At 28.5% G+C, this 21769-nt stretch overlaps 1 protein-coding gene and 1 long non-coding RNA gene across 2 annotated transcripts; both read left to right on the top strand.

Annotated features, from left to right (window-relative positions):
* The first annotated feature begins 357 nt into the window (after positions 1-357).
* Positions 358-2050, top strand: LOC140920579 (uncharacterized). Its single transcript, XR_012163293.1, has 3 exons — positions 358-640; positions 808-879; positions 1650-2050. It is a non-coding gene; the product is annotated as an uncharacterized lncRNA (long non-coding RNA).
* Positions 2051-5205: 3155 nt separating this feature from the next.
* On the top strand, positions 5206-7533 carry LOC101501390 (leucine-rich repeat receptor-like serine/threonine/tyrosine-protein kinase SOBIR1). The gene has a single exon (XM_004501788.4). It carries the CDS (start codon positions 5367-5369, stop codon positions 7269-7271), a length of 1905 nt encoding a protein of 634 aa, XP_004501845.1. The 5' UTR covers positions 5206-5366; the 3' UTR covers positions 7272-7533.
* Positions 7534-21769: the final 14236 nt, after the last annotated feature.

The raw sequence follows: 21769 nt of genomic DNA, 5'->3' as shown, positions 1-21769 counted from the left end.
TCCCTAACACTTTTACCTATGGTAGTTAAGCCTTTTTCATTCTCTTTATGATTATACCATGTGGTGGCAAAACTTTTTCTATTCTCTTTGCATTTCTACTCTAAGGTAGTTAAGCTTTATATTTGTCAAATTAGACATTTGAAGATCACTAGATATTAGAGTTCTTAGTATCATGGAGACACCAAACAATTTTTAATAAAGTCCAAAAATGTTAAGTACGTGTAAAAAAAAAAAATATATATATAATAATAATAATAATAATAATAATAATAATAATAATAATAATAATAATAATAATAATTAAATAAAACAAAACCTTTGCCATCTCATCTCATTCTTTTTCAAATTCAATTTTTCCCATTTTCTCTCTCTCTCTTCCTCTCGGCAGGAAGCAATCCCCCTCCCCCTCCTCCATTTTTTTTTGTTGTTTTTTCTTTCTTTCTTTTTCTTCCCTTCTCATTGCTTCTTCTCACTCTATTACTCAAACCCTCAATCCTTAAAAGAGATTTAACATCCCCACAAGCTTAATTTCTCAAACTCCTACAAATTCTTTTGGTTGAGATTTTTGGGTTAGGATTTGTGTTCTAAGGGAGGAAAAGGGTACCCATCTCTTGAAAGTGGTTTATTGAGACTCATTGAGGTAAATGCACAACTCTAATCCTAGTATGAATTCATAGAAAAATGTAGTTTTGAGTAAAAATCTTATTTCGTGTTTAGAGTATATTTAAATGATGCTGATAGTTTTCTAGAGGTAGTTAAACTTTAGAATAAATTTCTCTAAAGTTTTGGAAATATTTTTATACTCAGATTTGTCAACTGAGACCTTGCCGGCTACTCTGAGAGTTGTTGGAGAGCAAACTTAGACGATTCTCCATAACAGTGAGTTGACGACGATCATCGTCATTTATTTTTATATAATGCTATTATTATTATTTTACTTGTTTTCTATATTAAAGTATTTATTGAAAAATTTGGGGAACACAACCTTTGAATTTTATCTCGATTTTGTCAATTATTTAATTTAACGGTCGTTGTTATATAATATGTTATTAATTTGATTTACGTATGAGTTAAAGTATTTAAATCTTGAATTGTTGTGCGATTGAATATGTTTTTCATGAATTACGATGAAATGATTTTAAATGCGCGTTTTGGGAAATCGGTGTTATTGTTATTAAATCGTTAATTGCGTTAGGTGCACCTAGTTACTTCGTGTTGATTAGGGAGAGTTACCCGTTAGATGGAGCCGCCCCTATGAGAAATGTCATCCGTAGAAGGAGAGGACTATTAACGCGATGTAAACTCCCTAATTGATACGTGACGATGCGTTGCGGGATTGAGAGGAGAGGGTCATCCGTTAGATGGAGTCGCCCCTAAGGGAAAGGCCATCCTTAGGAGGAAAGAGCTATCAATGAGATAAAACCGCCTCTTGGTTCTAAAAATTTGTATTGTTACTTGTTTGATTTTTATAATGATTTTAAGGTTGTTCATTTTGATTTCGTTTCGTTATTCACTGGATTTTTAATATTTGTGTCAAGCGATTAAACAGTTATTTCGTGCCTTTTGTGTTTCCCTTCTAATTGATGGTGGTTGTTGTCTCCTCACTAAGTCTTTGTGACTTACCCCTTTATGTTGCTTTTTTTTTCCAGATTCGCAAGCAGCTGAGTAGGAATCTATTATTTGATTCAAGTCTCAACATACTTCTTTTTTTTTTTGTAGGTCTCTTTGATCGAGGACCATTTCTGTAACATTTGTTGAGTCTATGTAATTGCAGCTATTTTGGAGTCTAGAAAGTCTATTTAGTTTTTTTGAGAAGTGTATTAAGCAATTTGATTATGTTATTTGAATTATGACTGGACTGAAAGCTGAACAGGGATTTTACAAAATTTAGGAATGTTGAAGTTACAGAAGATACTCTATCGAAATTTCGAGAAAAAACATATATATATTTTTAAATGGTTAAATAGCGATTTAGTTGTTTAATTGGTAAGTTAGTTGATAGGCTTGACATGCTAGGAGTATAGCTTGTGCGCCGGTCACGACATTAAATTTTTGGGTCGTGACAAAAAATATGTGATACGATTTAAGATTTATAAGTTTAATAAAAATCATTGTATAAAAGATTATTGTTGTCGATCTTTCCGCTGCAACTCCGACAAATCATGACCTCCTCCCGAGGCTTCGCCATGAAAAAAGTTGTTTTACGTTCATTTTTGTGCGTGTGCCTTCATTGACACGTCACACGACCATATGTACGAAAATTGACACAAATTAAAACACAAGAATCATTCATAGGAATAGATGGTAAAAACAAAATCTGGAAATTATTAATACAAAAGAAAAAGCATTTTTTTTCTCCTATTCACATATGAAAAGGGGATACTTTTTGAAAGAACAAGGACAAATATTATAGGCCAACCCCACTATCCAGCCATATTCAACAACGACTTGTTGACTTCATGAGTTGACTTGACTAATAAAAAATACAGGGAACGAGTGTTGGATTTATTTTCTTTGTTGAAGTTAATGACGGTATGATTAATACTTAATAATAATTAATACGACTTTAGTAGCTTGGTTGGGTGGGATCCATGAAGTTTCCATGTAACTAGCTCAGATAAATATTCAACTGCAGATATTATAAACAACCCAAAAAAATTATTTACACGAGAATAATATATATTTTAGTTTTTAGAAAAAGAATAATATTTTTCTAACACTTATAATATGTGTTGATATTAATAAATATACTTTATTTTAAATAAATTTTATTTTGCAAATGTACTTTTAATTAAAATTGAATTTTCCCTAACGTGATTTATGTTTGGTATTTTTATCTTCAAACACCATTTTATAAATGAAATATGAGTTGTGCCCAAATCCCACCAAGATATTGATGGACCGCTGCATTATGGTAGTTTTTATATCCTTTTTGTTTCAATAGACAAACGATAAATGATACAGTAAGAGGATATATAAACCAACATTTGGAGGTAAAATTAATTTTGTAAATGGACAAATATCATTTGCCAAATATAAAGTTAAACACACGTTTGCATTTGTAAGCAGACGTTCAGACATTGTAATGAAACAAATAAACATGTTCATAATACTCACTAGCCTTTTGCTTAATCGTTTGTGTTATCAAAATTCTTAACACAAAATTGATGCATAAAAGAATTCACGGAAAAAAGAAACATGTAATATCTACTAATCTAAGGTGTACAAAGGATAAACTTGAATGGTACCAAGATGACTTTCTTATACGTAGTTAAAATATAATATTCTTTTATATATAGTAATAATATAATAAAATAAAACAAAACACTAATCATATTTTGTATTGAAGATTATTTATTTTCTTTTTATATATAAAAATTCTCTTTATATTGCCGTAAAAGATTTTTTTTTTAGAAATTTAAATTTTTTATTTTTATTTCCCGGCGTCTATACCTATTATTCTCTCTCAAAATTATTGTGATATAAATTAAATGTTTGTAGTTTATTTTTTTAATTTTGTTAATAATTATGTATGTATATATCAAGTTTGTTGCGAAAAGTTGAAGAAAAAAAATGAATGTTATGATTGTATGACTTTAACAAAATTCACAAAGGTCGGACTTGATAAGTAATAGATCAAGCTCAAAACTTTAATTAAATAAGGGTGTTTGTTCATAGGCTAAAAAATAAATTGTTAATCATCTCATATAAAGTTTAGATGTGTTAAGTTTCAAGGATTCATTAAGGTTAAGGTAGACCTCATACCTCAAGACTCTAAGAGCGTTGACATAAGTACCTACAAATTATCCGTCAAAAAACTTCTCACATCAACAATTAATATTAAACCATTTTGTAAGTGTGAGTCAATTGTTTATCAGTTTCATTAATGTACACAATCTAAATTGAGTGTGAATTAAGTATTGGACAAAATCTAAATTGAGTACATAATTTTTGACTATATTAATATTTTAAAATAAAATAACACACAATTTAACTTTAAAAAAAATTAGTGTTTAGAAACAAAATTTATATAAAATTTTATGGTAATTCACTTTGACACTTTTTACTTCAGAATAAAACCATAAAATATTAAAAATTATGAGAAGATATCTCATTTAAAATAAGTTTTATATTCACGAATAATTTGTTCTCAATCTTATAACAAACGTAGGTATACTTATTCCATCCATACTTATGTATTTTCAAGAATCAGATTCTTAAGCTTGAAACAAATTCCCCATAGATGATATATAGAAGGCATATGAAAAAATTGTTGAAAATGATATAAGTGACTCACCTTTTGAAAACAGTGAAAAATTAAATGAAAATCATATCTTATTGGCTGTACAATTTAAAATCATTGATCTTATATCAATTATCAAGGTTGAATATCATGTATAATATATTGTGTGATAATTTTACTATGCGCAATCTGGTCCATTATATTTAGAATGTTGCTATTTCCATCTGGAGGATCTTTTGCCGTGTCATTGTACTCGTTAGTCTTTGTTTTGGCCATACCCATAATGTTGGAATTTTTTGTAGAAAATTTGTATAATCAAGAAAAAATAAAGTATTTGTTTTTTTTCTTCATAATTTATACTCTTCTTCATACCATATCTTTTTATTTTCTTTAACTACCATTCATTATCTAGCCAGAAAGATGTGTATGTCAGTGTTTTCTATGTGTGTCGTTGTATATATACTTTTTATGGTATAATATTTATTTTAAGTTAATTTGTTTGCTTCAATTATTAAAGATCTGCATAATTTTTTTCAAAATTTTAATGTCAATATTCATTATATACGTTTAGATTCTTAGTTTTAAAAATAAAAAATAGTTGATGCAAAACTCTGTATTTTTAACTATCGTTATCTAATTTCTTTCCACAATTAATCTCGATAGTTAAGTAAGATTCGGAAACAATCAATTTTGATTAAAAACAATCTATCAGTATTTTTAATATAAAAAACAATATAATGAAATTTTTTTTAGAACAGTTCCATCAAAGTTGATTATACAAGTCGTAAAGAAGTAGCTTTCAATAATTCCCATTGGACTAGACTCCAGAGTGATTGTTTTCAATTGCAGAAAAAAGAGAGTGACAACATAGTAAAACCCAAATTAATATTGGAAAAAAATAACCAATAACAAATGACATTGGTGAAACTTCTAAAATGGTGCAAGAAAATTCAGAGAGGAAGACTTGGTATACAAAATCTGAGAGTAGTCAACACGTTTATTTGTGTCTATATAGAATAAAGAAATGAATGAAACAAAACATTAACATTAACAACCATCAAGAACAAGGATTCAAGAGACAGAGTAATTCCATTCTGGTTCCAACCATTTGGCCCAAAACCAAATGGCTTGGAATATCCACTCTCACCTCTTATTCTTATCATCATTATTACTATTATTGTCCATTCTTTTTCCCATTCATGCTAAACTCAACCTCCACCCTTCAGACACAAAAACACTCTCAACTATCCAAAACAACCTCGGATTCAACCTTAACCCCACCAACCACCCATGTAACACTCTGGGCGTGTTCTGTGAAAAAAGACTCTCCAACAACGAAACCTACACACTACGAGTTACAAGACTCGTTTTCAAATCAAAGAAACTCAGAGGAACACTTTCACCAATAATTAAACACCTCACAGAACTCAAAGAACTCTCTCTTTCTAACAACAAACTCGTTGACCGAATTCCACCCTCCATCGTTGACTGCAGAAAGCTCGAGATTCTGAACCTCGCTAATAACCTCTTTTCCGGTGAAATCCCCTCCGAATTCTCATCTCTCATTCGTCTTCGTGTCCTTGACATTTCGTCAAACAGATTCTCTGGTAACTTGAATTTCCTTCGCTATTTTCCAAATTTAGAAACTCTCTCCGTCGCAAACAATCACTTCACCGGAAGAATCCCGGTTTCTATTCGTTCATTTCGTAATCTCAGAAACTTCAATTTCTCCGGTAACCGTTTTCTCGAAGGCTTGCCAGAGAAGCTTCTAGAATATCAAGATACTGATACCGATACTTTCCCTAAACGCTACATCTTTGCCGAGAATGAAAAGTCAAACTCAAGTTCAAATTCAAATTCAAATTCAAATTCGAACAAAACGAGGATTCATTCCCCTGCAGCTGCACCTGGTCCAGCAATTGCACACCACAAGCATAAGAAGAGTAAGAAGATAGCTGGATGGGTTCTAGGGTTTGTTGCTGGAGCATTTGGTGGAACACTTTCTGGACTTGTTTTTTCTGTATTGTTTAAATTGGCTTTGGCTTTGATTAAAGGAAAAGGAAAAGGTTCTGGTCCTGCAATTTATAGTTCCTTGATTAAGAAAGCTGAGGATTTAGCTTTCTTAGAGAAAGAAGATGGATTAGCTTCATTGGAAATCATTGGAAGAGGTGGTTGTGGTGAAGTTTACAAAGCTGAATTACCAGGTAGTAATGGAAAAATGATTGCTATAAAGAAGATTATTCAGCCACCTAAAGATGCAGCAGAGTTGGCTGAAGAAGATAGTAAGCTTTTGCATAAGAAGATGAGGCAAATTAAGTCGGAGATTGACACTGTTGGTCAGATTCGACATCGGAATCTTTTGCCTTTGTTGGCTCATATTTCTAGACCTGATTGTCATTACCTTGTGTATGAGTTCATGAAGAATGGAAGTTTGCAGGATGTTTTGCACAGAGTTGAAAAAGGTGAAATGGAGTTGGATTGGTTGTCAAGGCATAAGATTGCGCTTGGTATCACTGCAGGTCTTGAATACCTTCACACGAGCCATAGTCCGCGCATAATTCATCGTGATCTCAAGCCTGCTAACATTCTTCTCGACGATGATATGGAAGCTCGGATTGCTGATTTTGGACTTGCCAAAGCTATGCCGGATGCGCAAACACATATAAGTACTTCCAATGTGGCTGGAACTGTGGGATATATAGCACCTGAGTATCATCAGATATTCAAATTCAGTGACAAGTGTGATATATATAGTTTTGGGGTTATGCTTGGTGTGTTGGTAATAGGGAAGCTTCCTTCTGATGAATTTTTTCAGAATACAGATGAGATGAGTTTGGTTAAGTGGATGAGAAATGTGATGACTTCGGAAAATCCCAAGGCCGCCATCGATGCGAGGCTCATTGGTAATGGTTATGAGGAACAAATGCTTTTGGTTTTGAAGATTGCTTGCTTTTGCACCATGGAGAATCCTAAGGAGAGGCCTAACAGTAAGGATGTTAGGTGTATGTTGTTCCAAATCCGTCACTAGTTAATTTGATGAATATATATAAGAAATAATGTGTGATAAAGTGTGTCTAGTGATATCAATGTATTGATAAATGATAGATGTTGGTTCAAAGGTTAAAGGGATCATTATAATAGTCTTGTCTTCATTACAACATGCTGAATTTCAAGAAAGGAAAAAGTGAAATTCAGCACTGTGATGATCTATGTCTAGTTGAATACGATACAACTTGGTTGCACTATGTGTATTTATCAAGAACATAAAGTACTCCCATATTATAACCATACTTTCATTCTGAGTATTATCATTTATAAGCATTTTCATCCATTGCTAAGCTTTAAATTTAGAGAAAGGGGTGAATAGGTACAACAAATCATAATGTTACAAGTATGTCCATAAGTGATTTAGAAATATAAGAGTAAGGGTGTGTTTGGATTTTGATGAAACCACGTTGTCACACCGTGAGTAGAAGTTTCAATTTGTAGCTTCTATGAAATCAAGTGAAATGAAATTGGAATGTGAGATTGAAGATGGCAACATGGATCCAAACACATGTTAAGTAGGAATGAATATTCTCCATTAAGGTTTGTGAATCAAGAAGTAATATTAATTTCTAATTATATTTATCATTTTTCTTAAAATAAGTTAGACAAATTAAAATTTAATTTGATTTCCTTAATTTATAATTATTAGATGTAAATGTATCAAAATTTAATTTGATTCCCATAATTTATAATTATTATACGTAAATGTTGTAACTATTATTTATACTGAGAAATATTGAAGCAAAATGTATCAAGTCCTATTCTGTGATATGGTATCAGTAGGTTTACGATGAAACATGTGAATCCTTGGCTGAAATCGTGTTTTCTTCACCTAGCAACGTACTTTGTGGCTGCGTTCAGTTTTCCTCGTTGTTGTTCCTCGTTCGCGCTATTAGTTACTAGTTAGCAAATTGATGCTCTTTGACCAGCCGCATCAATTTGAGGGGATGTGAATCAAGAAATAACTAGATCATTTTAATCATCGAACTTTGTGGTAATTGTGAAATTTTTTATTTTAAATCGGATATATTAAAATTGGAACAAATGCTTTTGGTTTTGAAGATTGCTTGCTTTTGCACCATGGAGAATCCTAAGGAGAGGCCTAACAGTAAGGATGTTAGGTGTATGTTGTTCCAAATCCGTCACTAGTTAATTTGATGAATATATATAAGAAATAATGTGTGATAAAGTGTGTCTAGTGATATCAATGTATTGATAAATGATAGATGTTGGTTCAAAGGTTAAAGGGATCATTATAATAGTCTTGTCTTCATTACAACATGCTGAATTTCAAGAAAGGAAAAAGTGAAATTCAGCACTGTGATGATCTATGTCTAGTTGAATACGATACAACTTGGTTGCACTATGTGTATTTATCAAGAACATAAAGTACTCCCATATTATAACCATACTTTCATTCTGAGTATTATCATTTATAAGCATTTTCATCCATTGCTAAGCTTTAAATTTAGAGAAAGGGGTGAATAGGTACAACAAATCATAATGTTACAAGTATGTCCATAAGTGATTTAGAAATATAAGAGTAAGGGTGTGTTTGGATTTTGATGAAACCACGTTGTCACACCGTGAGTAGAAGTTTCAATTTGTAGCTTCTATGAAATCAAGTGAAATGAAATTGGAATGTGAGATTGAAGATGGCAACATGGATCCAAACACATGTTAAGTAGGAATGAATATTCTCCATTAAGGTTTGTGAATCAAGAAGTAATATTAATTTCTAATTATATTTATCATTTTTCTTAAAATAAGTTAGACAAATTAAAATTTAATTTGATTTCCTTAATTTATAATTATTAGATGTAAATGTATCAAAATTTAATTTGATTCCCATAATTTATAATTATTATACGTAAATGTTGTAACTATTATTTATACTGAGAAATATTGAAGCAAAATGTATCAAGTCCTATTCTGTGATATGGTATCAGTAGGTTTACGATGAAACATGTGAATCCTTGGCTGAAATCGTGTTTTCTTCACCTAGCAACGTACTTTGTGGCTGCGTTCAGTTTTCCTCGTTGTTGTTCCTCGTTCGCGCTATTAGTTACTAGTTAGCAAATTGATGCTCTTTGACCAGCCGCATCAATTTGAGGGGATGTGAATCAAGAAATAACTAGATCATTTTAATCATCGAACTTTGTGGTAATTGTGAAATTTTTTATTTTAAATCGGATATATTAAAATTTTAATTTACAAAAATTCAAACTATTATTAATATTAATAGAGTAATCATAATCATTAACATTTTAGTTTCAAAACCGAAATTCAAAATTTATAACAATTCAGATACAAAATATTAATTGTTAAATAATTATAAGTATACGTCAAATAAAAATAATTGCAAATAAATTACTTTAATTTCATGTCAACTAACACTATAAAATAATAAATTTAATTTAATTAATTTCAATTAAATAAAACTGACCAAGATTCAAAGAGACATGATTTTGTCAATCATTTATAAATATTTATATACTATATGTTTTACCAATATTCAAAGTAGAAAATCAAATACAAATGTTTTTTGTTCTCTCACTCGATCATTTTATACGTCAATCTTTGTGGTAATTGTAAATTTTTTTTACTTTAAATCGGATATATTAGAATTTTAATTTACAAACAATCAAACTATTATTAATATTAATTGAGTAATCATAATAATTAATATTTTGATTTCAAAACCGAAATCTAAAATTTATAATAATTCAATTATAAACTATTTAATTTCATATCGATTAACACAGTAAAACAACAAATTTAATTTAATTAGTTTCAGTAAAATAAAACTGACCAAAATTCAACGAGAAATGACTTTGTCCATCATTTCTAAATATTTATATATCGTATATATTTACCAATATTCAAAGTAGAAAATCAAATAAAAATATTTTTTTGTTCTCTCACTCGATCATTTTAATCATCGATCTTTGTGGTAATTGTGAATTTTTTTAACTTTAAATCAGATATATTAGAATTTTAATTTACAAACATTCAAACTATTATTAATATTAATTGAGTAATCATAATTCAAAATCGAAATCTAAAATTTATAACAATTCGATTATAAAATATTAATTGTCAAACAATTACAAGTATATATCAAATACAAATAATTACAAATAAATTACTTTAATTTCATGTCAATTAACACTATAAAATAACAAATTAAATTTAATTAGTTTCAGTAAAATAAAACTGACAAAAATTCAAAGAGATGTGACTTTGTCCATCACTTCTAAATATTTATATTTTATATATATTTACCAATATTCAAAGTAGAAAATCAAATATAAATATTTAAATATATATAATAGATGAAATTAAAGTAATAAATTTGTAATTATTTGTATACTTATAATTGTTTGACAATTAATATTTTGTAACCAAAATTCTAATGATTATGATTCTTCCGTCAATATTAATAATAATTTGAATGTTTGTAAATTCTAATTCTAATATATCCGATTTAAAATAAAAAAAAATTGACAATTACCGCAAAGATCGATGATTAAAATGATCGAAGTCATTAACTTTAGGCTTAATTGCAGTTTTGGTCCTCCTATTTTAGCTGAATCGCGAAAGTAGGCCTCCCATTTTGTTTCTCCCCGGTTTTGGTCCCCCAAACAGAATTTCAGTCCAAAACTTGATGAAATTTCATCTTCTTTGCATTTATTTAAGTCACACAATGCCTCAATATCTCATTTGCAACAATTGTACCTTAAATTTATGATTATAAATGGTGTAGTACAACTTTAAAAAATGAAATTTCATCAAGTTTTGGACCAAAATTCTGTTTGGGGGATCAAAACTGGGGAGAAACAAAATGGGGGACTACTTTCGCGATTCAGCTAAAATAGGGGAACCAAAACTGCAATTATGCCTTAACTTTAACATTTGAAAATTTTTCACAATACATGTAGATTTGTCTACTGAAATTTAAAATGATCTAATTTACTTGATCCAATTCAATGACACATATCTTTTAAACATGATTAAAATTATTTGAGTCAAACTTTTTCAACTACAATCTGTAAGCTACTCAACATATACTACGTTGAAGTAAAACTAAGAATATGAGACACACAAAGCAAAGTGACACTTAAAAACAACTAAAGAAGGAAAATAGTTTAGAAGGGTGAGGAAAAAAAATATTGATGTATAAATATACCTTGTCATAGCATTGGAAAGCACTAATTCCTAGGAATTTCCATGTGTCATTTTGCTCTGAGTATGGTGGGTAGCAAAGTTTGTCGACTGGTCCCATCCCAACTTGGATTTCCTGGATAATCGCAGTGATATAATTTCATGTAAGAAACTATACATAGCATTAAGTCACTATGAGTCAAATTGATTTCATAGAACTTATGACAACAAAATCAAAAATTGACAAAGAGAAGAAATTTTTTTGTTGCAACGAACCAACCTATACCTCTTTCAGGGTATCTTTGGAGTAGAGTCGGCGATTTGGAAGAATTACCGCAAAGGAACAAATGGTTTTGCAGAAGATGATTTTGCGAGTCTGCCGAATGAATGGGAGCGTACACAAGAGGGAAGAATAAATTGTTGGAGAAAGTCATTAAAAAAATTAGAGATTAGAGTTATTAAATGAGGGAAAAATTATTTAGAAACTATGTAGAAAAAAACGAGCTAAAACATAAAAACACAAAACTCTCTAAGACGTACACATCAACTTTTTTGCTGAGGTGGAATATATGTGCACAACTTTTTTGCTGAGGTGGAATATATGTGCACAACTTTTTTGCTGAGGTGGAATATATGTGCACATCTTTTTTGCTGAGGTGAAATATATTTGTACTACACTATTTTGCTGAGGTGAAATATATTTGCACATGTGGAAGAAATGACTATGAGGTGGCCGGGAAATTTGTTTTAAATATATATAATAGATATTAATTTGTAATTATATTTATCAACATTCTTAAAATAAGTTAAACAAATTAAAATTTGATTCAACGTCCTTAATTTATAATTATTAGATGCAAATATTGTAACTATTATTTATACTTAGAAATATCAAAATAAAATATATCAAGCCCTATTTCATTAGTTTGTCACACCTCTTCCTTGCCTCTTCAATCTGTATCATTAGAATACAATCTCAAATTTTTCTAGTTGTTTTCTTTTATATTTCCTTTTACACGTTTCTTTTTCCCTCATCTTTTCTCCCTTTTCTTTATTTCTTTTTTATCTCTTTTTTTTCTCTCAGTTCTCACTCTGTTATTTACAAGGTATATAGTCAACACATTCATAATAGGAAGCATCGTCAACGATGATTATAGTCAACACATTCCCCCCAAAAAAGGATTAAATTAAATTAAACTAATAAGCAATGGAAAGCATTTCAATTGGAACGTTTTCTTTATTGATAAGATGGAGATAGGGTTCCAATGTAGAAAATCTGATCCAATCAATAATATATCTAATCTTATTTATAACATTAACAAAGATAATACACACATTTTGTGTAGCCTATTTTATTAGCCTATTTTGTTTAGCCTATATTAAAAGAAAGAACTATAAATATTTTTAAATGTATATAACTGTCCTTAAATTAGAAAACACTATCATCAAACTTAATTCAAAACTCTATTTCAATTAAATAATTTATTAAGTAACAAATTTTATTATTTACTCACTTTATTCATCAGATTAAATCAATTATTTAATTTAATGACTTAATGGATGCGTTTGTTTGAACTTTAAATAAAAATGATTTTTGTTTTAAATAATTTAGAGATTATTTTTTAAAAATGATTTTTTAACTCATTTTTACTAATAAAAATGATTTTTTTTTAAATAATTTTTATCATGTTTATATACAAGTTTGTAAAAATGATTTTTTTAAACCACAATGACCACTTGCGTAGACACGTTTTTAAATTTGGTCACTATAATTGAGTACTCCTAAAAATCAATAAATAAACACATACAATAAATAAAAAAACGATGTAGAAAAATAAAAAATGAGAACAAAATTTGGATGAAAACCTAGACAAGGGTAGTATGTAATGAGAAAACTAACAACGTCGTGGAAAGAGAAAAAAATGGTCACACGCAATTAATGAATTGATGTAAAATAAAAAGTTATTATTAAGAATGAATTGAGGACAATTTGGGATTTTCAAAATAAGATAACGATAATTGCATCATTTTTTCTAGTTGAGTTAAGTTACATGATTTTTAATTGTGTTTCGTTTTTCTCAAGAGACAAATGCAAGCTACTATATTTAGCTTTTAATTTTTAGTCAAAAAATAAATTTTTTTAACAATAGATTTTTAGTTTAAAAAGATAGATTTTTTCACGAAAAATACGAAACAAACACACCAAATATGATTAAATTGTCTTGAATTTAATAATCAAATTATTTATTAATTTTTCATAAAAAAAAACCTCACGTCTCCTATTTTAAAAATGAAGAAACTCATTTTATTAATAAATTTTTTCCACCATCTTATAGTCCTTCCCTTTTCATCACTTGCAGAGAGAGGAGGACGCAAAGGGCTCAATTGAAAATCGCATATTCGTGGGATTGAAAAACTGGTGGGTTCCATTAGTATTTAGTCTGTAAGTTTAGTTTTTATTGTGGCATCTAAATAGTTTTAACGTGCAACAAATGTTTTAATTCAACTTCGACCTTTATTTTTTCTTAAGCTTTAAATATTTATACTAATAACAAGATGATTGTGTTTTCTTTAAATATTGACCACTAAAGTAGAAGGATCTCTCTAGTCTAACTTTGTTTTTTGTTTCCGAGGCAAAATAAATAAACCTGAAGCTTTGATGGGTTCTTACTGCTAATTGACATCAGTGAGTAAATAAATTCATGAACATATAACAAAATTTTGTAAATAATTAACGAAGTTCTAATCATATGGAGCAATGGTCTGAAATAGAAGTACATGATTTATTTTTATAAATACTCATTTATTTTTTATTTTGTCAATACTTATCTATACACTACAAAAAAAAACTTTTGGTGATACATATTTGTTAGTTATTATAGTTACTTTAAGCTACAAAGAGAGTGTCACATATTCTAATTTAATATCAATTAATAACAACTTAAAAAAAATGAAATATTCACTTCAAAAAATCAATTCACCCTTTACCATAAAATCGTTTCACGCAACAACAATTAACTTACTCCAGAGTTACTCTCCTTAGAAAATTTTCTTCACCAAAAATTAATTCACACAAAGACTATTCACGCCTTCATTCCCTTCAACGTCGTCATCTCAGAAATTGTCAAAGTTAATTTTCGTTCTTCAATGCAACGCTTTCATTCCCATTTCGATCTATGAAATTCTTTTTCCCTATTTCTTCTCTTCTCAATTTGTTTCCCTATTTCATCTCAGAAATTGTCAAAGTTGATTTTTGTTTTTCCGTTGAAGAAGTTTTTCCCGATATCTTCATCATTTTTTCGATTTCGTCTTCAATCAATTCCTTCAATTTCCTCTTCAATACGAAGAGGTTATACACGCATGTTAAATGTGTGGGACATGCCAGATGGAGAGTTTATATTGGTGGATGTAGATTCTTTTGGTCATCCTATTGGTTGGGAAGGAAAAACTCTATTAAATACAAATAAGGAGATCTCAATGTGCTCCAATCAATTACATTAGCTGGAGTAAGATGCTTGAGTCCTATATTACTAATATGATTGAACTAATTCAGGGGTTATATAAATTTTTAAAAGTTCTATTTCATTTCAAGCTTTGTAAATACTTTTTTTTTGCAAAAATGTCTAATGAAATTTGTGTTTTGTTAATTATTCATATGATAGACAAAGTTTAGATTTGTTCCTGAATTCACCGAGCAAACAGAGAAGATACTAAAGGATAACATGAGGGTTAAGTGGAGGCAATTCAAGTATCATTTAAAATGAAAGGGATATGACAATAGTAAGACAGAAGCATAAATGGCTGCCTACATCCCGGACACAAGGATTGATCCTTCTCAGTATGGTGCTTTAGTACATAATTGGTGTTCCAAGAATGGACAGGTATATGTACAATGTCATTAATATTTTGATCGTATAACAATATTTATCATGTGCTTGTTTTGATTGTTGACTTTACTTATTAACTGGATATAGAAAATAAGTAACATGAACAAAAAGCATCGCACAAAATATGAGGACATACGTTGCATGGGAACCAAGAATCTTCCACAACTAATTCATGAGATTGTTGTCTCTTTTGATATTTTTTTAATTAATTTCTCAATACAATTATGATGGTTGACATTCTTGTTACTAATGCTAGACAACAAAAGCTAGGGGAAAGCAACCATCACGAGCACAAATTTATATTAATACTCGAACTTGAAAAGATGGAAGTATTGTTACTGAAAAGGAAGTTGATGTAATTGTAAGAATTTTAAACTTTGAAGATAGATTGCGTGTCTAATTTTATATTCTAGCTCATGTTATTAGATTTCACGAATTGGTTTTCTTGTGCCTAATTTTAAGAACTTGAATGTGCTATGTAACATTCTTTTGATGTATAATAACAAACAAACATGCATGATCTTTCTTTTTTTATTCCAAAGTTGTTCGTTAAAGAATGCAAAGTTTCATGTTGTTAAATGTTGTAATTGACTATGAAACTTTTTGTTAAATGTAGGAAGAACTAAAGAAGCATATGGTAGAGGAGGCATAAAGCTCAAATAATCCTCAAATCACTCAAGATGTTGTTCGTTAAAGAATGCAAAGTTTCATGTTGTTAAATGTTGTAATTGACTATGAAACTTTGTGTTAAATGTAGGAAGAACTAAAGAAGCATATGGTAGAGGAGGCATAAAGCTCAAATAATCCTCAAACCACTCAAGATTCTACAAACTGGAATAATGATATTTACTCAAAAGTTAAAGGGTCTGGAAAAAAATGGACGTGTGGGTTATCTTGGCAAGATTGCTCGACGCGCAAGTTCAAGATCTAACTCTCATGCTAACCATAGAATTAAAACATTGGAGAATTTGTTTGGAAATCTTGTTTCTGTTCTCCAAGTACGGTTTTCTGAAGATCCACAAATTAATGAGGTTTTACAAGCTGTAGCTGAACATATATAATTTATGTCAAATGATAATTGATAACTCATGATTATTTTAATTATGTCACAAACATTTTGATTTTTGGTGGTTCTATTGAACAAGTGAATATTGTTGTGATCTCTCTGAAATTTGGTTTATCATCCAAAATTTGATTTTTCTTATTAAACGAGTTAATATTGTTGTGATCTCTCTGAAATTTGATGCAGTAATTGAAATGACAGCGAATTCTTCTAATGGAGATCACCAAACAATACCTAAGCAACCTCATTTGCCATCTCCTCTGCGTTTGCCCAAGTTCTTTCAGGTCAGAATAAAATTCAGTTTCAGCACTGCCATGAAAATTGTTGAATGTCTATATTATTCTGAATGGGAAATAAAATACAATCACAACAAACTTAGATAGTAGTAACTATTTAATATCAATGGTTTGGGTCCTCCATGTCTCTCAATTATCAATAGTACATACTCTTCGTGTATTTCTTAACTAATTATTATAAATCTATGATGATACTACTATTCTTTACCTTATCAATCTACCACATATTCAAATACCTTTGTGATTCAGTAATCTACACTTAATAATACAATTCCATGATCCCCAACCACATTATCTTATTTGGATGATAGGTGTGGTACAACTTTGATTACATATATTTCTTAATGATATCATGTGCAATATTACATTGACTTGACCATGAAATGTCCAACGTATTCATATTATGCAACAAAATTTCAGTCTTTGTGGGGCTGTCATTTTTTTTTTTTATATTGTTGAATGTGATGGTCATAAATATTTATGAGTTTGTTCTTTCAGCACTTGCAAATTAATGCAATTTGCTTTTACACAGAACTAAGAACACAACCACTATACATTACAAACTTCAAAAGATTGAACCCTTAAAGCTTATTACTTTATGATTGTTTGGTTTTTATAATTTTTGTTAATTATATGTATCTTTTATTGTGTTACAGGGCTTTAGGAGTTTGTTTATCAAATTTGAAATATTTCTTAAAAGCAAGTGTTGCAGGACAAAGAATAATGGAAATGATAGAGTTCTAAAGATAGATTCTAAAAATATGGAAGGAGAGATTTTAGAGAAAATGTTAGGATAGGTTGGAATTAAGAACTTATTCATAAGTGGAGAAATATATCACTTTTGTAAAGATTTTATTATCTAATTAGTGGAGAAATAATGGAAATTATAGAGTTCTAAAGATAGATTCTAAAAATATGGAAGGAGAGATTTTAGAGAAAATGTTAGGATAGGTTGGAATTAAGAACTTATTCATAAGTGGAGAAATATATCACTTTTGTAAAGATTTTATGATCTAATTAGTGGAGAAATATTTTTTTTTATGATCTAATTTCATTACAATATTGTCACAAGGATATGATACTGATGAAGTGATATAATTAAAATGCTAGGAATGCAAGTAACATGCATTTAATAGAATTAGTAAAATTAAATTATATTTTATTTTATGTTTTAATGGCATTAATTAATAAAAATAAATTAAAATTTTAAATTTAATTTACTGGTATAAATAATTTAGAATTACAATTAGTAGGGAGATAAAATAAATTTAATTTAATAAATAATAATATGTTTTAGTGACAGACAATACCGTAGGAATATACTAATTCTTTATTTATATTTTTTTAGGTTTTAGTGACATACAATATTGTAGGAATAATTTATTCTTTATTTATATTTTTCTAGGTTTTAGCGCCAGACAATTCCGTAGAAATAGACCAAATCTTTATTTATATTTATCTAGTTTTTAATGACAGTCATTATTGTAGGTAGAAATCAAAAACATGTAGTTAATCACGTACATTATAGAACAATAAATAATTTTTTTTTGACTATATGAGGTAATATTAAGTTTTAAAAAGGTATCATGAAAGATGTAATTGCACCACTATGTACTAATGTATGTGTCGGAAACGATGGTGATAATTATAACAGATAGTTAATGTGAATTGAAAAAATATAAATTTCATATCTGAGCGATGACAATTGAGGTGTACCTTAAATATCCAATTTTGTGAAGGAGTGAGAAAGTATGAAATTCCCACCAACATGTATTAGTCAAATTAAATAATCATCATGTAATATGTGACATTCACTCGATCACATATCAATTAATTATATATTTAATTAATTATCAAATTAGATATCTAATTAGTTTTATTACTTAATTTGATCCTAATCAATTAAGGTTCTTAATGGATAAATAGTTAATATATTATATTAAAGAAAATATTAAATAAATATTAGAATTGAGGAAGGATTCAACAGGGGATTACAACTGAAATGAGAGAGCAGTAAAAAAAACAGAGTACCTTTCATGCTTTTGGGCTTTGGATTCATTTTGTCTTGGGTGTAGAAGTTAAGCTTAGGTGTGTGAGTTGGAATTAAATTGCATCCATATAAGACTTGAACCATGTAACTTTATTTTTTGACAAAAATCATATCATTTCATATTTGATAGACATCTATATCTATACTTTATACTGTTTTTTTAAGCATACTCTTTACCATTTATAAACTAAGTCTTTTTATTGTGTTTAGAGTAATCCAAATCGATTCAAAAGAAACCGATCTAAAAACAATTAAAAGCAATACATAATTGAATAATTTTGCATCAAATATACTATTTTCATGTGTTTTTATAATATTAATATTAATATTAAAATATATATTTTATAACTGTAATTTAAATATTTAAAAAATCGATCAAAATTAAATTGCCTTTTCTCACATCTCTCACTTTCTTCCTTTGGATTAGATTATTTTTGTTCAAAATCAGTTCAAATTGCTACGCAAACATCTTTAGTGCTGATATAATTTTTTTGTGTAATTTTAATTATGATATATAATATTTATATATTTTATGTATTTTTTTATATAGAGGGAATATCGGTTGGGTTCAATCTAAGGCCCCTAGCATACAATTACAAATTTCAACTAGGACAGATTCGTCATTTAACAAAGAAAAATTATGTATGTTGAGATAAAAGCAGAGATATTATTATGTAAGTGTTGTGTATGCTAGTATTTAAAAATGAATTTAATTATAATTGTAATTTTATGTTTTTATTAAATTACAAAATTAGTTATTCCATTTTAAAATATGATAATTACAATAATTTTTTTAAAAAATTCATGCTCTGTTTACTGAAGTTGTTTTCTGTTTTCATTTCAACAAAAAACAAGAAATAGTATTGACTCTCTATGTTTGTTTAAAATTTGAAAACATTTCACAAGAAAATGAAAATTTTGAAAAGAAAAAGAAAATGTTTCCAACTTGAAAAGGCGATGGCTTGATAGTAATTATAAATACATTACTTACGTCTATATCCTTTCGATAATCAATCACTTATAACATTATTTTTCTTTTTGAAATAAAAATAAACCTCCGTATGACGCAAATGAATCAACCATTCCTTTCCAATAAAAAGTTCTAAACAGACAACCCAAAAACAAAATTCTAAAAATATAGAAAGTCTTTTATATATATATATATATATATATTCTTATTCAAATAATCATCATAATAATGATAAAATTAATCTGATAGGTACATATCAATGGTAATTTAGAGACATTTAATATATTAAAAAATGAAGATTAAAATTTTATATATCATTTTTTTTCGTATTTAATGTATGTATATTTTGTAGTTGAACTTTTTAGAGCAAGAAAAAATCGATCATAAGAGATGTCAAAAAAAAAATTTAAAAACAAATAAATTAATAAATAAGCGGCAATAGTTTTAATTAAAATAATTTAATATCGATGAGAATTTAATATTTTGTGATTATTTTTAAATTGCAATTAAAGAAAAAATTTAGATGGAATATCATTTGATACTATTAAAGATCAATATAAACTTATTTTACTAAATATGTTGAATTTCTATTAAACTCAAATAATACAGACAGATGTACTTTACTAAATTAAATCTATTATAAAAATTAATAAAATTGCACATCGAAAAAATTTCCTTACTAAACGATACTTATTTTGGAATGGATGGATTTACTTGATAATCATGTGTTTTATTTAGTATATAATATTTGATTATATTACTTGCACTATTCTCTTATACGGTGTTTATTCTTATAAATAAATAATATAATAAAAATTTGAATTATTAAAACATATAATTTAGGAATATACAAGACTCGATCTGTCTCGCGAACTCGTCTTATTTCGTAAGCAATGAAACAAATTTGATCTAATCTAAAAAAAAAAGACTAAATTCAGGTAATCATTCGGGTCCCGTCCCAAATTAATCTAAGGACAAATGATTATTTTTTTAGGTTATTATTGATTCATTCTCTCTAAAAAAGTTAATCACTAACTTAGTAATTTACAATTTGTAAAACAATATTGTGAGTTACTACTCTTAATGTGATAACCATATGTGATTTATAATGAGCTTCTTTATGTTTAATTTTTTTTTTTTAAATTTAAAGAGTACTATTTGGTATCTCGTCTTGTGATCAATCCGATCTCGTCTTTATTTCGCCACGTCCTTAATGAGTCATTTGATCAGGTTAAAGAACGAGTTAGAGTTTAAAACTTGACTCGATCAAATATTGAAACCGAGTAAGGAATATATCAAACCTGAACCAACTCGTTCTTTATACACCCTAACATATTTGTGATAAAGTTATTTTTTTACTAATAAAAAATAAACAACAATATTAAACTCATTATCATTATTATAAAAGATATTTTAAGATTAAATTGAAAAAGTATTTTTGAAAATAAAAATAATTTTCTAAAACTGAAAAGTTAAAATATATTTTAGTAGAAAATGTGTTAAGAGGTTAATGTTAATACAAAAAGCTATGATTTCATTCTTCATTCAATCAAGAGTTTGTCTAGATTTAAACTAGGAAACGAATAACGATAGCCGAATGTTCCTGAATTATGAGATACTTTATCTTCCAAGTAGGAGACTCAAACAGAGGTTACCAATAAACTAGGAAAAACAATTACCTCCAAAAACAGAAACCGCGAGAAATTCGACAAATGTGCAACACATCACACGTAAGAAACGCAACTTTCCTTAATAATGAAAAAAATGTATATATAGACAAGTTACATATCTAAGTCCTTTTTCATCTCTTTTCATTAATTCACTCACAAAACAATCCAACAAACATTAACATTAGCAATGTCACCTTCACATAAAATGATTGTGGTGATGTTTGTTTTGGTCATGATGACGTCATGTGCCCCTACCACAGCCAGCACCATTGAACATTGCCTAAGGCTAAAACTAAATCCACCACCACCTCCATCAGCACATGGGGCACAAAGTTATCATATGGCATTTAATTTGAGTCGCATTGTTTGTAGGGACAT

The sequence above is a fragment of the Cicer arietinum genome, chromosome 5 (assembly GCF_000331145.2).
Source record: "Cicer arietinum cultivar CDC Frontier isolate Library 1 chromosome 5, Cicar.CDCFrontier_v2.0, whole genome shotgun sequence".
Classification (NCBI taxonomy): domain Eukaryota; kingdom Viridiplantae; phylum Streptophyta; class Magnoliopsida; order Fabales; family Fabaceae; genus Cicer; species Cicer arietinum.
Note: the sequence above shows the minus strand (reverse complement) of the source record. Positions and strands in the feature narration are given on the sequence as shown.

Excerpts from the sequence above, each read along its gene's own strand:
- LOC101501390 (XM_004501788.4), top strand. The coding sequence starts at position 5,367 with ATGGCTTGGAATATCCACTCTCACCTCTTATTCTTATCATCATTATTA.